This window comes from Aquila chrysaetos, chromosome 19 (genome assembly GCF_900496995.4).
Source record: "Aquila chrysaetos chrysaetos chromosome 19, bAquChr1.4, whole genome shotgun sequence".
In the NCBI taxonomy this organism is placed as follows: Eukaryota; Metazoa; Chordata; class Aves; order Accipitriformes; family Accipitridae; genus Aquila; species Aquila chrysaetos.
The window spans coordinates 1,418,142-1,440,184 of record NC_044022.1 but is presented as its reverse complement, the minus strand read 5'-3'; the positions used below and the strand labels follow the sequence as shown (position 1 = coordinate 1,440,184).

Below are 22,043 nucleotides of genomic sequence, written 5' to 3'. Positions count from 1 at the left end.
GCATTTTTGCCACCTGAAAGCCAAAACCATCTCTTTTGTATGCCACCACATTCACAGGTTATTATCAAGGACAAATACGGTTCATTCTTTGGGAATGATTTTCCCTTTAAGATTTGTCTGTTATTTACTTATTCATATGTCTTATTCCTCCAAAACTGACTTTGTTTCATGACATCCCAAGTTACTCTTCTACTGTCGCTGTATAGACTATGTCAAAGAAAGCACATCCCACAGAAGTGCCTCCGCAGCACGTTATGAACTGCGCAGCTCCCAAAGAGCAATTTAAAATGAAGAACAACCTTTTCCAACGCGCTTTTCAGAACTGCACATGGACATTAGCCAGACACAAGACTGAGCTGCAGAGGGTGCATTAAACTCCCCATCTGCTCTTCACAGTGCTCACCACTGATTTATAACCGACAGTAAAGTCATTTGGCCAAAAAAATCAGAGCGGATGAGACAAGTGCACCAGAAGCCAGCTGAGCCTTTCCTTCCACAGTGCCCACAGAAGGAAACGTGTCCCAGCCAGCCAGCGTTTTCCCAATATTCGGTTGCAGAGTATGCGATATCTGTAGGTAAGTCAGCCTCCAAAGGAACTAGCGAAGCCTGATTTTGCTCTCGTTTACGCTACTCTACAGGCATTATTATCTCGGTTGCTCTTGGCACGACTATTAACTCACTCCCGCCTAAGTGATGTCGCAGTATCCCCCAGGGCCTCGGCGGCTGTCCTGAACGCTTCCAACCGAGCTTTCCGAAAGACACCCTCAAGTTCCCGCTTCCCAGGGAGCCCGCTTTTCCAGCGCACTCCTGGCCGTGGGGCCAGGACCGGACCCTCCGCGGGCGTGCTCCGCCACGGCGGAGCCTGCCTTCCCCGCGGGCTGCCCCGCCCGGCCGGGGGTAGGCTCCCCGCGGTCCCTCTGTGGAAAAGGCTCAGCGACGCGCTCCGGGGCTGCGTGGCCGGGGCCGGGCGAGGGGCGGGCCGGGGGCGGTGCTCCCCCCGCGGCCGCGACGGTCGGCGGCGGGAGCCGGAGCCGCCGCCGGAGCCGGGCAGAGCCGCAGCCGGAGCCGGAGCCGCAGCCGGGTGAGCGGGGCAGGAGGGTGCCGCGCTGCCGGTTACGCCGAAGCATTCCGGCGGGGGTCTGGCCGTCTAACCCTTTTTAAGGGAGGTCGGCACTTTGGGTTCGGCGTGGGGTTTTTTCTCTCGAAGGGAGGTCGCACTTTGGGTTCGGCGTGGGGTTTTTTCTCTCGAAGGGAGGACGGCACTTTGGGTTCGGCGTGGGGTTTTTTCTCTTGAAGGGAGGTCGCACTTTGGGTTCGGCGTGGGGTTTTTTCTCTTGAAGGGAGGTCGCACTTTGGGTTCGGCGTGGGGTTTTTTCTCTCGAAGGGAGGTCGCACTTTGGGTTTGGCGTGGGGTTTTTTCTCTCGAAGGGAGGTCGGCACTTTGGGTTCGGCGTGGGGTTTTTTTCCTCTTGTCCCCCCACCCCGGCGCGCTTTATTGGAGCCCTCGGTTGGAGTTGAGCCTCGGGCCGGTCCGCCCAGCGCCGCCGCTCGCCGCCTCCCTCCGCCGGCCGGTGCCCAGCGGTCCGGCCCGGCCCGCCCGGCAGCCGGCGGCTCTCCCGGCGGGTCTGGAAAAGCCGCCGGGCGCCCGGGGAGCAGCGCCCGCTCTCCTCCGCGCCTCACCGGCGGCTGCTGCCGCTGCGGGGGGAGTCTTGGGAATGTCTCGTCTCCATCAAGGGCGTTTGATTTTCACGCGCGTTGGACCCGGGTGCGCGTTAGGCCGGCGTTTGGTCGTCTCCCACGTGTGTTTTGGGAAGAACCCGCGTTTGCCCTTAACTGACTCGGCGGGCTGTGAAAGTGCTTGGGTTGAACGCACGCTTCCTCCTCGTTTTGGAGAAATTGGTTTTGGTGGAGGCGGAGAGGGGAGCGAGCGCTCTGGGAGAGCCTGGGGCCGGCGCCTGGGGGGGGGCTGCTTCTGGAAGGAGGGGTGCCGAGGGAAGGGAGGCACAGGCTGGTTTCCATTTCTGAAAGATGCTGCAGACCGGAGGGTTGATAGCGAAGAGCGTTGGGTCATCACTGTGCAAGCACATTTTTGGCTCTGTGGGTATAAGCATAGATTGCCACCCGCGTGCTCTTTCACATTGTTTGCGGGAAGATGACAGGAAAGGAATTGCTCCCTCTGCAAATAAATTGTAAAATGCCTATCCAGTGCACTGGGCAAAGAGCTGAGCTTAGGCAGCACAACATGGAAAAAGAAAACAGGATGGATGCAGAAAAATGTGCTCTTTGCAGGCACTTTATGTCTAGCTGAAAGCTGCAGGCTTTTACAGTATCGTCTCAGTAGAAGTAATGAAGTTTGGGACGGAAAGCAAGTGAAGCAAACTCTTCCTACCCTTGCAAATGCTAAACAGTTAGTTAGAGGGAAATTGTGAAAACGGTGGTAAAGGGCTGAGCATTTGCCGCGCTGTTTAACATTTATATAAGCAAAGACAATTAAGAATGCATACTGAATATTATCAAATTTAATTCTCAGGTAATTGTAGCAGAATGGGAGAAAGATGAATAGAAGAAACGTATAAAATCTGGACCATATAGGATGTACACAGTGCTGGCAGTTTTATTCTGATAAGGGATCCAGCCGGAGGGTTGATGTCTGTTTCCTTATGATTTTGCTTTTTACGGTCGTTTTGACACCCCCCCCCCGCCCCTGACTTTTCCGTCAGGGCAACCTGAAACCACCAACCTCCTTCTCTCTGCTGTAATGCCTAGAAGGGCTTGTCCCCCTTAGGGATGGTCGCTGCTGGTTGTAGCTGGGTACTGGCTGCCTTCCTTCCCCACCTCTTCCTCAGACTGGGTCATCCGTATCACTCCAGGCGGGGGAAGGAGAGGCAGGCATGTCACCCCAGCCTCCCTCACGTTTCCCCGGCTTCCCTCTGCTCTGGCGTGCAGGCTTGCCTGCTGTAGTCTGCTCCTTGCTATACCCAGTACGTGTGCATGGCTGTCAACAGGAGAATGCTGTAGGACCTTGAACTGGTGGGGAAGGGCTCCTGGGCTATTTCAGCATCCAAGTCTACTCTAGTACTATCACCAAGTAGGTGAGTGTATGTATATGACTCTATTTGGCTTAGGAAGTTATTGCTGTTTGCATTTTGTTAACCTTTTCAGACTGACTGGGATAGCTTGTGTCTGCCAAGTGTCTTGGTTCATAATTGGGTCTTACTGGTGCAGCGCAAATTATAAATTGTATTCTGTAAATTCCCCATCAGAGGGAGGAAGCAGTGCAGTTTTCCTCCTGGCACCCCATCTACGCAGAAGAGGAATTAGCTCAACAACAGAGTACATCCAGAAGTTACTGAAAAATCCGGTGTTTCTGATAGGTTTGAGACTTGGAATTTAAATACTAAAAAGTCAAGACGTTTTCACCTCTACCTCCTGCACTCTCTTACAAGCACTCCTCCCCTTGTGTCTTCATGACTGTGGTTACCTCCTTTTCCTGGCTTGCGCAGAGGAAATCCTGTTACGGCATAGTCGATCCACGGCACGGCTGCAAAATCCCATCTCTGAGCCTGCCGCTTCGGCTGCATCTCCCCTCTTTGTCAGTCCTTCTGCTGCTCCCCCCTCTCCCCTGCATCGGACGCGTCAGTCACAGGCTTCGCTTTCAAGTGTCCTCGATAGTTTCCCCGTACATGAGGTACCACCTCTCCTGCTTTACCCCCTGGGCTTCGATCAGCCCGTGCTCTCGGCATCAGTCTCCCGCGAGCTATCCCCTTTGTATTTCCCCGAGGTTCGCCTTGCGCTTACTTGTAGCTTCATATAGGCACCTTGTCCATCATTTCATTAATTTCCTTGGTACGTCCCAGGACGTTGGCTTTTGCTGCGATGCCTTCAGCGGCTGTCTGGTGAGATGCTGAGACAAGCCCTCACCCGTGCTGCCACCATCCCTGTCACTGGAATTAGTCTGGCTCCGGATTTGAGCACAACAGTGTCCTCTAAAGCTAGGACACCTGAGAGGCAATGTCACGCAGATGACTCTATCTAGCACCAGCAGAAGCTCTCCTTCCGTAGTCTATGTTATCCTCACTTGCGCTTTTTGGCATTTCAGGTGCAACCCTGCCCCCTTACGCTTGCACGTTACAGCAAGGTTCGCTGCAACTCCCTTTGCAATAGTGTTGTATCTTTGCATAAGTTACTGCAGACTGTTTTGCAAGCAGTGGCAATATGTAAATATTATGCACGCAAATGCAGGTATGATAATGCCGCCGTCTCTTTGTCAAGGGAGGGCATGCGGCTTGCGTCGGTAAAATAAGGAATGGCGTGAGGATGGAGATCTTTTCTGTTATGCCATTGAGGGGAAACAGAGAATTGAAGGAGAAGGCTGTTTTCTTAGGTCTCTTGGTAAAGCAGGCTGAGGCGCCTAAGTCGGGAAGCAGAGTTACAGCGAGCGGAGTTACTGTGACAGCACATCTGTGCCTAAAATTCCCTTGACATTTAAGTTCACAGTACGTAGTTGGTACTGAATCTGCTTTTTGGGGGAGAAAAAATTCTGAAACAAAATGATGCATTAACAGAGGTTTCTGTTGAATCGAGCATACAAAATTGTCCTAGCTTTATATTGTGTCAGGATTTCTAAGGAGGTTAAAATGAAATCTGCTTGACATTTTCGGGTGTGATACGGACTATGTACTTTGGTTTTATAAAATATATTGAAGCCAGCGTGTCAGCTGAATTTTACCGTAGGAAAGTGTTTTCTTATTACTCTGGACTCCACTTACTGGGTCATGCCTTCATTAGTTAAGAGCTAATAACCCCACTGACTAGTGAAGTTAAGGGCCACTTATTGTTCAGCAGAGCCCCTTGCTGAAGTCTGCAGGGAGGGCTCCCGAGATGGGGCTGGACGTGCCCCGTGCGGTCCGAGAGACGGGGCTCTCGGCCGCGCTCGTCTGTGCAGCCACCTCGCCTGGCGTCGGGCAGGATGCTGCGCCGCAGTGTCGAAGGGGACAACAGAGACCTTAAATCCATTCATTTCCAGATTTAGCCACATCTTGTCCTAAAACTGTATTCCTGGTAGGTGAAGGAGGTCGTACCTGATGTGTCTGAGGGTTTTTCCCCCTGCCGAACCTGAGGGTCTGAGCCCTGCAAGTTGTTAGCTTCACAGGTGAGTGTGATGGAGAATGAAAGCAAGCTCTGAGAGCAAGGACTGCTTGCCCTGGGGCTTGATATCTTATCTGGTAGGTTTTGCTCCGAGTAGACGTGGAGGAGCTGGAGCACTGCCGTGTGGGAAGTCCACCCGGCTTCAGGGAAAATGAACGCAGTCCTCAGCTGCGCTGGCCATTTGGCCCCAGGCACGGAGCCCAGCGCTGGTCCGCTTGTCTCAAATACAAAAGGTGGTTATCAGGAGCCCATGTTAAGAGTCAGGCACGAGCTAACAAAGCTTAATTAGCTTTTGTTTGTTCTGAGATTAATTGCATCGCTGCCACTCCCCGACACGTGCTGGGTGGCATCTTCTCCGGAGAGACTTATCGGTGTTGGTGGGATGCTCCACACAGCCACTTGCAGCCTCTGCAAGGACAGGGAGCAGGAACGGGATGACCCAACCGTGAAAGGAGACGGCAAGACAGAAGCAGCTGAAACACTTTCATATACTTGTTCCACTGAGAGAAATGGGTTTTAACTGACTTTTTTTTTTTAACCTTCCTTCCTTTTTGCCCTGTGAAAAAGTGTGTTTCAAATTAAGCAGCCGTTCCACCCTACACTAAATTTTCTGTTCAAACAAAACTTTTGAATCTGGAGTTGCAAGAAATCCAAGCAAGAAGTCATTCCGCAAAAGGCAGAAATTAAGGAACCCTGATACCCACCGGTTCCTCCCTCTTCCCTGGCTAACCTTGCCCTGAACCTCCTTTCCAGCTGGGAACCCATGGTCTGTTACTCTGATCGTGACATATTAGCAGCTGTGTTTGACTGTACAAGTCAATTACCGAGATCTAAAGCTATTAGGGGGAACCAAATGGCTGTGTGAACCTTCATGTCTCTTCTTCCTGATCATCTGCTGTCGTTAAACTTCACAAACTCAACCGTCTTTGAGGTTTCTGCCTGGGGTTGAATTTGGCTGAAAGTGGCCAACAGGAACAAAAGTTATTCAGAGTGGGAATAAAAGGAATAAAGCTGGAACTAGACACTGAGAAATCAAATATGACCCATCACTATGGTCAGTGAAGAGTGAGCTTTTGAGTTTGGGGGTTTTTTTTTTCAGCAACTTGTAATTTTTCACTGGAAATTGTCAACAAAAGTGGGAGATAAATATTTTTAGCAAACCGAGACAAGAAGGAGACTGATTTGCCTGGTGACTGCATTTCCTTTGGGAAGCAGGACCAGGGAGGGCCCCATTTCCCCATCTGAGGTCACAGATGTCCAGCGATGAGACTCCTTTCCCCATTCACATCCCTGAGAGATACAGATAGGTCCCTGCTCCCTGCATATTTTACTGGTGATGGGAGTGAATACAGTGTTTGGGCCAAATCCTGCTGTGCCAGAACATGGTGAGTGTGAGCCTTGGCTGTGGACTACTGCTGCAGCTGAGGCTATGGAAATAGCTGTGAAGGGCATTAGACTGGTGCAAGAAGGATGAAGGACCATGGGATACAGCTGTGTATGCCAAGGGGTCTCCTGTAGATAAGCGTCTTGATGTTCTGGTCTGACTATTTCTGTGTTTCTTCAAAGGTAATTAAAAGCTCAGACCTCTCTGTCTCACTATGTACGCTTGCCACTTGACTGTGAATGCATACATTTAAAGAGCCTTGAGGATGTATTGTGTTTTGCACTGCATCTCTGGCGTGTTTAATCAGCTCAAGATTTGGTAGGCTCTGTTCCCTTCGCCTTGCTGGGGATTGGGGTGTCGCATTGAATGAAGGGCTAAATGGGCAAGAGCAGTGCTCTGTGTGTCTGGGGGGAGAGGGACTAAAGAAAATCCTGCAGAGACAAGAGAGCTGGAAATAAAGCAAAATCATTTTTATTTGTCTTGTTTGAAGATACAGTCCTTGTTGCAGAGATGCGTGCCTCTTTCCCCCAGGAGAGCTGTTCTGAAAGGAACAAAGGAAAGGGAAAGGGTCTCTGCTGCGAGCAGACAAAACCGAGGGGCATAGGATCGCGCTCTTCGTTACATGAGGTAGATTGGCCAGATAAAAGGTATACGGGGGCTGTTGCATCCCCCTCTCCATCCCGGTACCACGACCTGCCTCAGCCTACCTGCTTTTGGGCAAGGCGACGGTGCGTGCCCTCGCATCCGGAGGACGTGCTGGCTCCGTCCCTGGGGATGCCGACCTCGGGGTTCACCTGCCGCCTCCCACCTCGCCTTCTGCACGGGAGGTGGTCAGGGTGCTGTCCGGCTCCCCTGAGGTAGGACATTACTATAATCGATGTTATCAAAACATTTGGATTTCAACAATGCTGACTTAACAGCTGCACTAGATAATTTTCTTTATTGAACCTGGACAGGCTTAAACCGTAAGTGATTCAGTGACTGAAGGGATGAAAGCAACACAAGAGTGCATTAACATTCATCCCCAGAGATCTGCTTCTCTAATGCAGTTCAAACCAAATATGCTGAAGGGGTAGAGCTCAGAGATGTATAATGATTGTGCAAGCGTCTTTTCTTTCCCGGAGGGGAGGATCTTTTTGGAAGTGGTCCTACTTTTGCTTTAATCTGCATCGTCTGGGATTGTTTCTTCATATACAATCAATTTAATTTGCTTTAACAAAAACAGTTCAGGGGCCACATTTTAATTTTAGGTATTGAATGAATGTAGCACACAAAACGCTGCTAGCTATCCTTATACATATATAGTATTCAGTTTGGGGATTTCAGGTAAGTGAACTTAAACTGCAGATTGTCTGAAATAAAGAGAATGAATAAATAAATAATGGTGTGTAATCCAGAAAGACCTGATTACTGGCAGGAGTCTTTAGGGGATAATGTGAAATGAATTGGAGTGCAGATACAGTCCTCCGGTGCTTGAAGACGTGCCAGGGGACAGCAGGCTGTCTTGGTCCTGGAGAGCTCTGCAAAAGAAGAGGAGAAAGGTGTTATCAAGGCATGGCTGTAAAGCAGAGATCAAGATCATGGTTTTGATATTATGCATGCAGTGCTGTAGCTGGACAGCAGAAGGATGTGGCTAGTGGGAGTAAAACACAAGCCAGGATTCCAGTCAGTTTGTTTTTTTCTGAAATTTCTGGCACCGAGAGCACTCAAAACTCAGCACTGTTCCTCCCTGGTTTTTTATTGATGCAGTTATTACTAAACTCTTTAGCTTTGATTTGCTTTTTTACAGGGGCTTTTCTCAGCATGCAGTCCCTTTAGATTTGGGCGTGATAACTAACCACATCCTGCGCATTGGACATTTGGCTTGCATCCCCATATCTTCCTGCTTGTAAGTATTTTATTCATTCTCCTTCCTTGTTTTTCTCTTACTTTTAAAGAGCAGATTCAACGGACAGGCTCTGGGTCTGATCCCAGGCCATGATGTCTTTGCTTTACATTGGTACAAACAACTCTATAATCTGAAGATCCCTGGGAAATGTAAATGATGCAAGCATTTGATCCTATCTGAATTAATCTTAAGTATCCTTATGGCTCTGAGAGTTTCCTTTTCCCAGCCCCACACAAAACCCCCCAAAAAAAATAACTTGATTTTAACCTCAACCAAGCCATCTGGGCACTTGTCTTCTTAGATTTTAAAAGTCATAAATTTAAACCATATTAAATCATAATTAAAAAAATAAATTAGATCACAAATTTCCTTGTGTGCACTATTTTATTGAGTCAGTTGGCAACTGATCCTGTTTCCCAGGCAGAATGGTAAAGGGATTCCCTTTTGGGATTCCCCTCCTGGAGGGTCCATCTGTAACAGGAAAAAGAAACTTCCTATTTACTTGTGGTCTTTCAATTGCCAAAGGCATTTATGCAAGAATAGGAAGTATTAAGGATCATACTCTTGCTAAACTCCAAGTGAGCAGTCATTCTTTGCCATTCCTACCTACATTTTCAATGGAATAAAATGTTGCTCACTTCTATTCTGTCTAGAGCTACCATCTAATTTAGTTGCATGATGTTAAATTGCTACATTTTTCCAGTGTAGAGCAAATAGCCTTTCAAGGCTGAAGGGTTGCCTGTATGTAAAGTTCATTCAGTCCTTTAGTATGAGCATGCAAACATATTTTTATTGGAATTAAATGCTTTGTGTTACATGTTAGCTGAAGGATGGTATGTGGTGATATATTCCTACACGCTAAAGGAAATAAATGTAGAAAATGAAGGCGGTGAGGGGGAAGGTGAAAGAATTAAACCAGAAGCTCGCTGGCCTTCGTACATATATGGAATTAGCGAAGGTCGTGAGAAACCTTAATCTTTTTAATAGATGTAGTGCAAACTTGCTGCCAGTTTTTGCAAGTAATCACTACGATAACAGAACCTGGGGGGTGACACACCTTTAGGGATGAGGAGGTTTCACCCTGAAACTAGCATCACCGTATTGCCTGGGAACCTGCACAGTCCTTCTCCTCCTCCTCCTGCCCTGATGCTGAACGAAGGAGAGGTGGTTCTGGTGGTTCTGGTCATGAGGGGATGGTATCATTATCTGCTGACTCCTGGCTTTAACTTTCCGAAAGGGCGAAAGAGAGCAGAGAACACACTTGTGAGTTCTTTCATAGAGATAATCAGCGTCAGCTTTAGTGAATGTCCTCTGCTTCCCCTCTCCTACTCAAAACTAAGAGCTGTCTGCCTCCTACGGAGCAAGCAATTTTTGCACAGACCCAGAGTACCATCATGCAACTCATCTCCCTTTCCTAGCCATTTCCTAGCCAGATTCGTGGCCAGGAATTTCAGTGCCGTGTAGGATCTGCGGACCACCAGGTCCTCCCCATCAGGGGGACGGTCCCAAGTCATCCGCTGGGGACGCATGGTTCCACTAGTGTGGGTGTGCTTCTCCAACCCTCATCTCCGTGTCCCCTGGGACACACCTGCGTGCAAGCATGGGAACTGGATCCGCAGGAGGACAGTGTGCACAAGACGACGAAGCCGTCTTCGGTGGCCAGAGGCTCCTTCTGGCAGGATCCGTGGACATCTGACATGGGCCAGCTTCTTCAGGCGTCCTGCACTGGGTCAGCCAGCGACTCCCTGCCCCGCTTCGCAGAGCCCTCTGTCTTGAAGGTGGTAGAAATTTAATCCTTCTGTGGCACTCATCCGCTGCCTTTCTGCATACGTTGGGCTGAAATTGGCCAAAAGGGTTTTAAGTTTTTAGGGACGGAAGGCAGATACAATTAACAGCATATTGATGTCTGATGGGATGAGGGACCTCACTGTTGTAGCTACGGTAAAGGCAAATTAAGCTCTCCTCTGTTAGGCGTTGTTTACAATAAGGGCTTTTTAGAATACCTTCTACCTGTAAAGAAAGAGTTGATGGGAAATTGTGACCAAAATGTTAGTTTATGTAGCATAAAAACACTGATTTTCTTTGATGTCAATTTGTCTCTCTGCTTAAACATTTTGAAGCCTCTGAAACAGGCAAAGTATTTCTCAGCTTGTAGCCAAGCCAGGAAGAACCAAGAAAACAAAGTGCTTATCTATGGCTGATAAACTCCTGAGAAAATGAATCTACCCGACTTATCTTTGCTTCCTGTTTCTCAGTTTTTAGGGCTTCAGTGGTTGTGAGTATGCACCACTAAATTATATTTCACTGAGCTTGGAGAAACAGAGTTGCATCAGGATATGCAGAGAAATACAATACAGGCAACTGGATGGTAAAGGATTTATAACATTGGGACTATGAAAAAGCTCTCTGTTTACTGCATGCCATCCTGGAGAGTGCTGCAGCCTCATTTAACATTCATTTTAGACTGAACTGGGAGATGACTACTGTCTCAGTGATGCTCCAGATTAAATTACATATGTTGCATGTAATTTGGCATATGCTAATTTTCTGAAAAAACAGGTTTTATGACAGGTGCCATCAAAGATGCAAACAGTTGATAGATTTGGCATGGCTACCCAGGCATGATACTGCATGGTACCTGGGATTTACCGCTTACATAGTGATGGCTTACTTAATCCCCTCACCTACCCAGTTTGCCCTGCTTTTGGTGAACGCCAGTTTGCCTATCTCCCACTTACCATGGGATAAAAGAAAAGACGAAAAACCAACTGAGCCTGCCTACAGTATCTGCCAGGTAGCCCTACCCTTGGAATAAGAGTGGTTGTCCTCACCTGTGAAAAGTGATTTATACCAAGGACATGAATGGAGGAACAATGCACAGCTGGAGGAAAATACATAAAATAGTGGTTCTGGTTGAAAAGTGAGAATGTACAAATGACAACATGTGTCTAGCAGAGCCTTTCCTTGTGTGCCAGCCCTCGTATTTGGGGACTAAAGTAGCAGAACAAGGTTTGCTCTCTCGTACATCTAAAACCAGCAGAGCGTGGAGGTGGAGTCTGTGCCTTGTTGGGACAGTGAGTTCTTTTACTGAAATGCCTGAATCTTTCTTAGCGGTTTGCCCATCAGAGCAGCAAGGCTGTGTAACAATGGAGTAGGAGCAGTGGGAAAACTCAGCCGGTGTCGGAAAGGCAGAGTATGACGTGGGACTTTCAGCAGCGGGGCTGGACTTGACGGCTCGGAAAGCCTCCTCAAGCCGCCCATCCCCATCCTGGGATTGCAGAGGTGCCTCTGAGAAAGTCTTCGGGATCCAGCTACACCACAAAAGCCGAGTCACCCAGCAGACAGGTCCCAGTTCTCCTGCCCCAGGAGTTTTCAGGACTGGTTATTTGGGAAGGCTTCTCCTGTCAGAGTCAGAGTCCGTCTCCATCTCCAGTCATTCAACAACAGCACTTCAAATTCAGTCTTTGCCTTAAACCAACTCAGCTTTCCAACAGTAGATGAGGGAAAGGTAGGGACCGCTACAGAATTTGAAAATTTTGGCTCCTGAGTTGAATTCCTTGATCGGTTTATGGCTCTCAAAGACAACAGGTTTACTGCAGTTAACCACTTCCAATTTTGCCATTATACTTTCAAGTCAGTGACAAAATTCCTAATCGTTTTTTTGGGACCAGGTTTGGGCTAGATGTTACGATGTTGTTCTGTTTAGTATTCAGAAATGCACAAAACCAATTACCAAACTAGAAGGTGAAGCTGACATCTGGCTTTATTGGGGGTTATTCCTTTGGGAGGATTAGGGTAAGAGAGACAAATGGTTCATGCCACTTACCTTCTTCTCCCGGCAGAAGCAGGAACCTGAGCTGAAGCGGTAGCTGTGGTGCACTGAATAAAAATACTTGTGGATCCCCCTCTTAAAGGCTGGGAGGTCTGATCTGCGCTATGGCAGAGGTTCATGCAGCCCTACGACTGTGCAGCTGCATTTGGGCCAGAAAATGGCGTTTGCACCCCTGCCCCACGTCGCTGGCTGAGCCGTCCTGGCTGCTCTCCGGCAGGATTGCAGTGCTGGAACAGCACTAGGGAACATCATCAGGGATCAGGACCAGATCCATTTTATTTCTGTATGCGTTTTGTACCTTTCCTATGAATACTAAGATGTCAGGACCACACTCTCTATGATGCTGCTGTTTTACTCCAGTAGGGTACAGATGGTTGGTAAAAATCCTTTTAGACTGACCAGGACCTTACACTTTAGATCCATATTTTTAAATGTGTGATTCAAACAACACAGATATTTTTTTTTTTCCTTCCTCAAATATTACCCAAAGAGCCACTTTAGCTGAAGCTACGTTTTATGGTGAGATTCATTTACACATCACATCACTACACAGTGTGAGTGAGGCAACTAGGATCTGGGCCATAGTCATTTGGAATCAGAGTGTATAGTGTCTCTGATCTCACTACAAAATCCTCAGTTAAAAATAGCCCAGTTGACATTGTAAGACCTATAAAGGCTCTGATCTAGCAAAGCACTCACATCTCTGCTTAACTGTGAGGTTCTGATTAGTCCTATTTAAGACCATAAATTTTCCACCAACTTCAGAGGAAGTCCCATGCCAAAGTTCTTCCTTGTACCAGGGCCAAAACTGTTAATTTTAAAAGTAGAACATAGCAGATTTCAAATTTGTGAAGAATTTAAAGGCTTTTTACTTCTGCCATGTTAAAGAATTAATTCCTTAAGTTATTATAGAGCAATTCAATTAATAATGGATCTGCTTCAGTTCAAAAGGAGTGTAATCTCATAATGATCTTTCTTTGTTCAGTCTTTTGTGACTTATTTCACGAAGTATAATAAATAATGTTTCTGGTGGGGCTAAATACTATTAGGATTATAAAATGGTTTTGGTTTAGTATATTTTATGCATCACTGTGAGTTATATACCACAAGGGTAAGAATATTTTTATCTGGTATTTGCAGATGCAGTTTTGTACTCCTGCATATCTTGTAGGCTATCGGAATGCTTGATTAAGACTACCAAAAGCCCCACAATAAAACAATAAATGCAATAAATAAACAATAAAACAACATCTGGAATGTAAACTTTTATCCATGAAAACATTATGGATGTCTATGTAGTAGTAAATTAATCCAGGCCAGGACATAGGCCTGTCATCATCTCTCCTGTTGAATTAGCAAGCACGCCTCCTGGCATGGTTTTGGCTAGCTAGCACCCTCCAAGCAATGCCTGGACATATTTGGGGTTAGGATTGGCCACCACTCAGTCCCAAAGGCAGCTGTGATTTGGCCATCCTGTCCATGGGGATAAAAGGGAGTTTTGCCATCTTGATGCAGCGTGCCACCCAAGTTGTCCCTGAGACCAGAGAATAGCCTTGACCTGGTTTATGTAGTAGTGTAGATGCAGTTCTGGGGTGTAGAAAATAAAATAGGGTTTAAAAACGTAGAATTAGATTCTACCTACTGCTTAATGTAGTCCTTGTTTACTCAGGCACTTAGGGCTTTTTATGGCATATAGCATAACCCCCTGAATTTAATTTATAGTGCAAAAGTACAGCGGGTAACTATGCAAATAACTTCAGTGGCTGCAAAGGAAACTTCTTAGCATTTTCCAATGGGTGTCTCCAAGGCTTCTGTGTTCTCAGAGGAGAAACAGCACCGGCAGCACTTATCCCTCTTAAGCATCTTTAATTCAGGTTGGGGCTTTTGTAGTCACACCTCGTGTCAAAAAGTGTCACCCTCTTGAAGAAAGAGGTACTTTTTACTAAGGTAGCAGAGGTAGCATGTTTAAAGGAAAAAACATAAGGCAGACCACTGTCGGGAGCAGTGCTGGAACACTGTCATGGAAACACAGAGAAATACTTGGGCTGTTCTGTGACACACAGAAGGAGAGACCCCAGACTGTCGCATCATTATTTCAAGGGCCTGATTCTGTCTCCCTGGCTGATGCTGACAGTGTTTGCTCTCTCTGTCACCAGGAAAATCAGTGGATTTTCCTGAAAGCCTCTAACGGCGAGTTAGGGATAATTGTATTGAACTGGGACCACAGGACGAGGCCAAAAGCAAGTGCAGGGTGAGAGGGACCATGCTGGGAACGTAGTTCTGTATGGATGTTGTCTTCCTCATGGGAGGAAAGCTCACCGCCTTTCCGTGCGGTGCCTGAGTTTCTGCAGTGACAGGTTGACCATGGATGGATGGATAGAAAGATTGCATGTGGATGATCTTATGCAGAAAATGACCTTCATTTCCTACCTGCTTGCACCTTACGTTATCTGTTTTGTATCAAAACAAAGGCAAGGGGTTACACCATGTAATTCAGCTACAGCACGTCAGCTTTTTACAAGCAATTCCCCATCACCAAGCCTTCTCTTATCCTTCCAGACTGCACCTGGGGACTGACTACGTTTGTTTAAAGAAAAGCAGCTTAGTGTACCCTGATCTGCTCGTCCTGTGCTACTTTGACCTGTGCCAGCACCCAAGTTTCCAGGTTCCAACACAAAGTGGCTGGAGGCAAAGCTTTTTCAAAGATGGGATCTTTTCCCCATCAGCATTCGCTGTCCTTACATAGATAGTCCCCTCATATTTGCCGAGCGGCCAGGGCTGCCTGTTCCCTTGGGATTTTGCTTGTAGGTGTCAAAAGCTGCAACACTTCACCAAAATGTGCCTGCCATTGAGATTCCCATGGCAGCATTACAGTGAGATGCATTTTGATCTTTGAAACCATTTGATCCATTTCATAAATATATCGTACAAAATCAGGTCTGGCAGATTTTCCCATTCTGGGTACCTCTGGCAAGGCAGTATGAAGTAAGTGGCATTAGCCATTTGTCATCCATCGTGGTATTGAGTGGCCTTGGTCATCTAGGTTGAGGGGCTGAAGTCTTGAGAGGGATTTTTTTTGTTCCTTGACTAGATTTTTTTCCACAAGACAAATTTGGATTCCTGATGTTTGTCCCATATAAAGTACATTTCTGATTGTGCTGTTCCTCAGTTAAACAACTCGTGGTGGAGAAGGGTCAGTTTTAATTCACCGATGGGTAGGATTTCTCCTAATTCCTGTGTTTTGGAAAATAGAGATATAAGGATAGTTGTTAGCTAATGCTTTGAGAATTGCAGCTTAGTGCTAAGAAATAATAACTTATAACTTTTAAGAACTAGATTGTATCAGGCACACATTAAATCACATTATCTGCTAGAAAAATAATCTTGCTTTTTTTCTTTCTTTCCTTGCAGTTCCAAAGGATACAATCTCACATTGTCCTGGGCTTGAGCAGTAAAGGATAAATTTGATCACTGGCTGACTTGTCATCTCTTCATTGTGATGGAAAAATGGTCGCCTAGAATAAACCCATTGTTATGCTGCTAAAACTGCCTTTGAATCCAAGATCTGTTGTGATTTTTAAAACACAAACCCAAAAATGTCAGAACCCGACCCTTCATCTGGATTTGTAGGAAACATGGAGAATGGAACTTTTCTGGAGCTGTATCCCACATCCCTTTCAACTTCAGTGGATTCATCACCTGGCCCTTTATCCAATGTCTATGTCTATGTTTCTATATTCCTTAGTCTCTTAGCTTTTCTCCTTTTGCTATTGATCATTGCACTTCAGAGGCTGAAAAACATAATTTCTTCCAGCTCCTCCTACCCAGAATATAATAGTGATGCTGGAAGTTCTTTCACTAATTTGGAGGTTTGTAGTATTTCTTCCCAGCGCTCTGCTCTGTCAAACCTTTCTTCATGAAACTAAATGAAAGGAAACACATGGGGGTTGGAAGAGCTTTGTCTAGTTTCTTGGGGAGGTAGTGCATGCAACATTTGCCTTAGAAGACTATTATGAAGAGGTGGCTTTTAAAGTTTCCTTAGTTGTTTTTTTTTTTTCTTTCCTTTTCTAGTCTTCATTTCCCCTTTTACTAATGTTGTTTTTCATTTTGGACAATGGATAGTGACACTTGATCATTGTTTCATGCCTGTAATAGTGATGCTGTCTTTTTCTCACACATATACGGTGTTCAGTAGGAGTATTCCTGCCAAACTGTAATATGGTTCTAACTGGATATGTGATTCTTCTGCTCTAGTTGTGACCCCTTCCCTGGTTTTGTATCAGTAATATGCTGACTACTTTTCTCTCTCCTTTTTTAATTAGATAAGGCCTTCTGGATGAAATCCCTATTGCAAAAGTACAAAAAAACCAGCTTAAATTATAAATATTAGGACAATTTAAAGTTGTTGGTATTGTTTCTTTTTTTTTAATGTTCACGTCTTTTTCAGTATTTATTGATGTTCATAAAACACAACTAAAATCCATTTCTTGAAGAATGTTGCTTTTGTTTATTTGTACTCCCAACTCGTTCTGTGTAAAGTCTCTGTATTTCAGTTTTTGAGTCTCTTTGGTTAACTTAGTAAAGCAACTACAATAATGATGCTCACTGCTAAATGTGTGGAGGTATTTTTGGACCCCGTTGCATCTCATTTGCCTAATGAGGCAACTTTCCTCCAGGAGGCAACTTTTTGTGCTGAGTCATAAATATCACACAACTCCTTCGCATCCTTCACTGATACTGTAGCTTATTCTTCATGGATACTGGTACAAACCAGTGGTTTCTTTTAAAAGATCTGCGTACAACAACTACAGCTAGCAACTGAATAGCTCCTAAACTGTCCTTTAGGCACAAGATGTTTGTAGTCGTGTAGGCAGGGCCGGGCGGGACGGAAACTGCTTGTACTGGTGAGGACTTTCTGGGCCAGATTTTGCCCGGTAATTTCACAAATGGTAGCGGGGAGACACGAGGATCTGCGTAACAGCCAGGCAGACCTGTGCTCTGACCCTCCGGAGGTGCAAGGTGTACCTGCAGAGGGTAGGAAGAGATGGGAAGGAAACGGGCAGTGGCTCTGCCCCTTTTCCCTGTCAGCATAAGGAGAGGCCAGACATGGGGGGGGGGTGAGAAATGGATGATGTTTCACAGTCTCACTCCTCTTTGTGATGCCATAGTCTGGGTTATGATTTCCCCCTGCCCAAAATGTAATCCAGCACTCAATTTCTGCAGTAAAATAACTAGCATCATTGTGAACAGGATCCTGTGGTCAGCTGGGAATTAAATCAAGCCGAATGATCAAAGAAATTATTCGAAATGCCAAGTGTGACCTGCTAGGACTGCAGCCCCACACCGTGCAGTGCGATTCCTTGCTGCGCTGTGTGAGCGCAGCCTGGTCCTGCCACTCAAGTCCATGCGAATTTTTGCTCTCATGGCAGGATCCAAGCTACTGGAGAGACCCGAGGAAGGGTATGGAAACGTCACTGCCGTTTCTGTTGCTGGCATACCAGCACGTGTATCTCCGGGCGATGGGACGGTCTCGGCAGCAGCACGGGGCGACTCTCTCCCGCCCGATGGGGTGAGGGAGCTGCTGGTGACCTCCCGACCAGGTTTGTCACAACCACCCTCCCGCCGAGCTGTCAGCGTGTTCATCAGCAAGACACGTTCTGCCATTAGCTACACAGGCTTTAAAAGAGAAATTTGGAAGGCCCGGTGTAAATATAATCATTAGAAACGCAGCTGTTCAGTGCCAAAAAACATACAGATGATGCTGGAGTCAGTGTTTTCAATTTGTAGAAGTGAACCTACAGTACGGTAAGTGGTAATGATTTACGGTGGCGATTAGCTCCTTACAAAGGTCAAAGAACTTGCTGACTAATAAAGAACTTAAGCCTGCAGGTTCTCTGAGCCAAACTGGTTTGATGAATATATTTAGTCTCCAGAATATTTTATTCATCTAGAGAAAAATTTCTTGTAAGTCACTTTTCACCATAATTGATGATAGGCCTTGGGAAAAGACTTAACTATTTTAAAGGGATCAGGAAACATTATTTCCTTTCTGAAAGCTTTTCCAAATCCAAAACCTGTAACAGAATGTATTTGTGTGTTGACTGGTAGATAAAAATACATGAACTGTAAATCAAGATGGAGCAACCATTCAACTATCTTCTCTCACCAACAAAGTTGTAAATTTGTTGCTTCCTTTGCTGCAAATGCAGGAATTTAATCAAAACCAGAGATGAGACCACAGGTTGAGATGGGTATTTGTTCCCAGAGATATGTTTCCCGTTACTAGTTTACGCTTGCAGATACGGAGACATTTAATATCAAATACAGACTGTTGAAAACCCATTGGCTTTGTTCAATGAGCTGTTGTCAAACTTCACAAGAGCAAAAAGTATTTTTCAGACTGCGCAAAGTAGCAAAGGTAACTGAAGCCACATATCTGATTTTGCTTTGTAGTTTACTAGATGCTATTAATTTTTTCCCACTCTGCAGTGACATATGGGACTGTATACAGTCATCATGATTTCAGCTGAGTTGCACCTGTTCTCATCAGGACAGATTTGAGTAGAAACAAGTTGGATCCAACAGAATAGCATCAGGAGAAGCCACAGGAGAAAAGCACCATGGCATTTTTGAGGATTACTAAGTACTAGTTCTAGGAGAAAAAAAAGAGGAAGGGAGAAAAACCCCAACCTGAGAACCTGAGCTTCAGTTAACTTGAGAACACTCAACAGGCTTCCTGGAGAGGTGGTCGATGCCCCAAGCCTGTCAGTGTTTAAGAGGCATTTGGACAATGCCCTTAATAATTTGCTTTAACTTTTGGTCAGCTCTGAATTGGTCAGGCAGTTGGACAAGATGGTTGTTGTAGGTCCCTTCCAACTGAAATTTAATTTCTATTCTATTCTATTCTATTCTATCTAGAGTTGCAGGGATTTTCCACCGTGGTAAACTGAAAAAGAGATTAGATTCTTCATTTTCATAAAATTTCTGCATTTTTTCTCGCTCTCTGTTTCCCCTTCTTTCTGGGACTCACACACCAAACAGCCTGGACAGGCTGGAGAAATGGGCAGAGAGGAATCTCATGAAGTCCAGCAAGGGAAAATGCATAGTCCTGCACCTGGGGAGAAATAACCCCAGGCACCAGTACGAGCTGGGGGCTGATCAGCTGGAAAACAGCTCTGCAGAGAAGGGGACCTAGGGGTCCCGGTGGACACTAAATTGAGCATGGGCCATCAGCGCACTCTTGCTGCAAAGGAGGCCAGGAGCATCCCAGGCTGCATTAGAAGGAGCACTGCCAGCAGGTCGAGGGGTTGATCCTTCCCCCTGCTCAGCACCAGTGGGACACCTGGATTGCCGTGCCCAGTAGGAGAGAGATGTGGAGCTACTGCAGTGAGCCCAGTGCAGGGCTACTAAGATGATTAAGGGACGGGAGCATCTCTCATACGAGGAGAGGCTGAGAGAGCTGGGGCTGTTTAGTCTAGGGAAGGCTCGGGAGGATCTCGTCAATGTATATAAATACATCAGGGGAGGGAGGAAGAAGAGGGAGCCAGGCTCTTCTCAGCGGTGCCCAGTGACAGGACAAGAGGCAATGGGCACAAACTGAAACGCATGAAATTCCATGTGAACGCAAGAAAACATTTTACTGTGAGGGTAGTCAAACACTGGCACAGGTTGCCCACAGAGGCTGTGGAGTCTCCACGTTGACACGGGCAACCTGCCTGCAGCTGACCCCACTTTGGGCAGGAGGGCTGGACCAGATGATCCTCAGAAGTCCCCTGTCCATGCTGTGATTCTGTGATTCACGTCAGTGCAAAACCTCAGCAGCTTCTAGCTCACTGCCTCCTCTTGATGTGTTTTCTCATCTCTGGAGCTGAGTAAACAATAACTTTACTAGGGGATGATTTGTTTGATAACTGGTTACTAAAGAGCTGCTCTGTTCCTCCTCCTGCCTGCAGCCGCATGCTTTTCCAGCTTTTCCACTGTCTTTCTGTGGTATAGGTTCACATTTCACAGTCAGCTTTTGCCCTGAGCCCCATTTGTTTTCACTAAGCCCTCTGACTTGCAACAGTGCCATTAGCTTCGGTAACACATGATTCCAAGACTGCATGGCTTCAGGTAGTTGCAAAGTATAACTGGAAATCTATAGAAAGAAAAATACCAAAAAAGCATGGATAAGGGAAGAACAGAAGGAGTTTCTGGATCACACAGAAAAATTATTTTGCTTTAGTTCAACAAATACAGTCCATTTAAATGTATTTACTCAAAGAGTACCTGGTGAAGGCTGTAGCAGCCTCTATATCGAAGACTCTTACACTGCTGGCCACCTTATAGAACCATAAAATGGTTTGGGCTGGAAGGAACCTTAAAGATCATCTACTTCCAACCCCTGACATCCCTGACACGAGCCCCTGGTAAGCAGCACACCTCTCCAGACGCGCGTCAGGTCGGCAGATGGGTGCCTCCGTACCTCGGAAGAGAGTCGCCTACTACCATCACCCGTCGCCTTTTCTTAGTCGCGCTGGGCGTTACACAGGGAGCAGAGGGGGCTGCCTTACTCAGCTCCAGCATCTGTCCTGATGGGACGGGTCTTTCCTCTCTGGTCTGCACAGCGGTGAAGTGGTTCTGCAAGGGCACCTCAGGCTTCGGAGGAAAGTCTCTTCCTCCTGCAGGTCCTTGCCATTGCAAACTTCCATTCTTCTGCATCACCGGCCCCCCTCCCTTCCGTGTGTGCCAGTGGGAGAGTTTTTGGCTGTTCGGCTGTGGGTCCGCTGCAGACTGCGCTCGGAACCAGCTATCTAACTCCTTCTCAGCCTGCCTGATGTTACGCAGACTTCTCACCGCCTCCTGCAGCTCAGCCATCTCCTGCAGGAGGTCCTCCGCCTGGGCACACCTTCTGCCGGCAGCTCTGCTGCCCGTCCCTGCCCCAGGAGAAAGGTCTGGGCTCTTCCCGCAGTCTGAGGTCTGCTCTGCAGCCTCTCCCTTCAGCAGCCCTGTCTGGGGGGGGGCATCGGCCACCGCTGGCCCTACTGTCAGGTTAACCCATCATATTCGTCTGCCCTCAACATTACCAGATTATTCCTACCCTGAAACAGTGTCACACTTTCGACTTAGCAACTCTTCAACTCTGTGGACAGTTTATTCCATTGAATTAATTTTCTGCTTTCAGCCCGTCTCTGTCTGCCAGCTCACCTGAAAGGTTTGTCTCTGTAAGCTTAAAGTCTTGGCTGGATTTCCTACAAATATCTTTTAACTTGGGAACAATTCTCACTCCTCTTCCGTGCAGGTTGTTTGCCCTCCTCTTTCACTGTCTAACCCTGTGGTACTCTGGCGAGGCTGAATCCCCATGGAGCATCATGCTCCACTGTACTTGAGCTTTTTTCCTTCAGTCTTTTTTTTGGTTGAGATCAGTGGGAAAGACATCTGCGTGGGAAGGTTATTTATGAAGTCCATATACCTCCTGTTCTTCTTGATGGGACCATTTTTGCTGCATCTGTTATGGTTGTCTAAGGAAACATTGTGAATTACAGCCCAGCTGCTTCCCCAGCTGAGTGACCTTTTCACATCCTCAGCCCCTTGTATGCTCCCAAAGACAACGGCCCCACTCCGTGGCTACAGCAGAGGATTACACACCCCAAATTCAGGGTGCAAAAGTAGCCTGAAGAGGTTCTTTTTTTTTCTCCAAGAAACATGGGCTTGCTCCTGCTTATGTCTTTGGCAACACATAGAACAGCCCTCGAGCTGCTTTACACTAGATGAACTATGTGAAGCCAGCCAGTCTGATGTGCAAACTGGAC

At 46.7% G+C, this 22,043-nt stretch overlaps 1 protein-coding gene across 6 annotated transcripts; it reads left to right on the top strand.

Annotated features, from left to right (window-relative positions):
- The first annotated feature begins 384 nt into the window (after positions 1 to 384).
- On the top strand, positions 385 to 16,865 carry SERTM1 (serine rich and transmembrane domain containing 1). 6 transcript variants are annotated; one of them, XM_030043122.2, is made up of 3 exons: positions 385 to 575; positions 8,322 to 8,420; positions 15,664 to 16,357. In XM_030043122.2, exon 3 carries the CDS (start codon positions 15,849 to 15,851, stop codon positions 16,170 to 16,172), a length of 324 nt encoding a protein of 107 aa, XP_029898982.1. In that variant the 5' UTR covers positions 385 to 575; positions 8,322 to 8,420; positions 15,664 to 15,848; the 3' UTR covers positions 16,173 to 16,357. The 6 variants fall into 6 exon arrangements, with proteins under 6 accessions (XP_029898982.1, XP_029898979.1, XP_029898978.1 ...); XM_030043119.1 differs by lacking the exon at positions 385 to 575 and adding an exon at positions 1,032 to 1,081; XM_030043118.2 differs by lacking the exon at positions 385 to 575 and adding an exon at positions 1,046 to 1,166.
- The last annotated feature ends 5,178 nt before the right edge of the window (positions 16,866 to 22,043 follow it).